Source organism: Cariama cristata, unplaced genomic scaffold (assembly GCF_000690535.1).
Source record: "Cariama cristata isolate BGI_N322 unplaced genomic scaffold, ASM69053v1 scaffold24130, whole genome shotgun sequence".
NCBI lineage: Eukaryota > Metazoa > Chordata > Aves > Cariamiformes > Cariamidae > Cariama > Cariama cristata.
The window spans coordinates 1-913 of record NW_009593271.1 but is presented as its reverse complement, the minus strand read 5'-3'; the positions used below and the strand labels follow the sequence as shown (position 1 = coordinate 913).

At 62.7% G+C, this 913-nt stretch overlaps 1 protein-coding gene across 1 annotated transcript in view; it reads right to left on the bottom strand.

The window, feature by feature from the left end:
• The window catches only part of LOC104168997 (nuclear receptor-binding protein 2-like), a gene marked incomplete at both ends in the record, with an annotated part of 2,483 nt that extends 2,223 nt beyond the window's left edge, over nt 1-260 (bottom strand). The window contains 2 exons of the mRNA XM_009709804.1: nt 35-129; nt 220-260. Of these exons, the coding sequence (XP_009708106.1) occupies nt 35-129; nt 220-260 (136 nt within the window). The remainder of the gene's footprint in view (nt 1-34; nt 130-219) is intronic.
• Nucleotides 261-913: the final 653 nt, after the last annotated feature.

Here is a 913-nt window from a genome sequence, read left to right as displayed (position 1 = left end):
TCCCATCGGCACTCGGAGGGTGGCGGGTTCCTACCTGAACCAATCTTTATGAGCCCGTTGTGCTGGATGAAGATGGTGTCGCTGGTGAGGTTTCCGTGGATGATGGGAGGCTCACAGGAGTGCAGGAAGCTGGGGAAGCACACCGCTGCCCTGAGCGCCTTACCTGCGCGCAGCCCAGCGAGAGGTGGTACGGCCGACAGCAAGCGCCGGCAAGCTCACCTGAGAGCAGACAGGATCTGAGTGCACCAGCGCTTCCAGGCCTAGAGCAGGGACCAGAGCTCTCCGTCAGACCAGACGCCCCTCAGAGCCCAGCAGCCCCGTCAGGTCATTCCCCGCTCTTTATGACCCCGTGACTGGGGAAATCCGCCCTCCCCTAGCCCTGCAGAGATGAGCCACACGCTGCCCCGGCGACAACGGGCTCCTTTCCAACCTCCGTTCAAAGAACGCCATCAAAGCTGAGAACTCCTCCTCACCGGCAGACGGAGCTCCCCTGAGCCCCAAAACCTCGGTGGGGGCACGGACAGACTCGTCACAGAGGAGGCAAAGCTAGCTACGGTTGCGGGGCCGGTGCGTACGGTTTTCTCTGTACACACCAACGGTGGGTCTCAGCTCTAGGAGTGCCCAGCTGCGCTGGTGTGACACTGAGCCCAAACTTCATGGCAGGGCTTGCAAGGTCAAGCACAGGGCCCCCGGAACGGTCACCCAGCTCCTCGGTCACAGCCAGCTGAGACCTGCCTGCAAAACTGTGCGTCAGACCCACATGAGTGGGTTTGCAGGAGGAAGCGGTCCCTTCAGCCCAAGTAGTAACCTAGCCACAAGCCCCCCGTCCCTCGCTGAGGGTGGTGGGGACGCAGCCTCCCGAAGCAGGAGGCAGCCCCAGGAGCCGTCAGCATCACGGAGCTGAACCTCACTC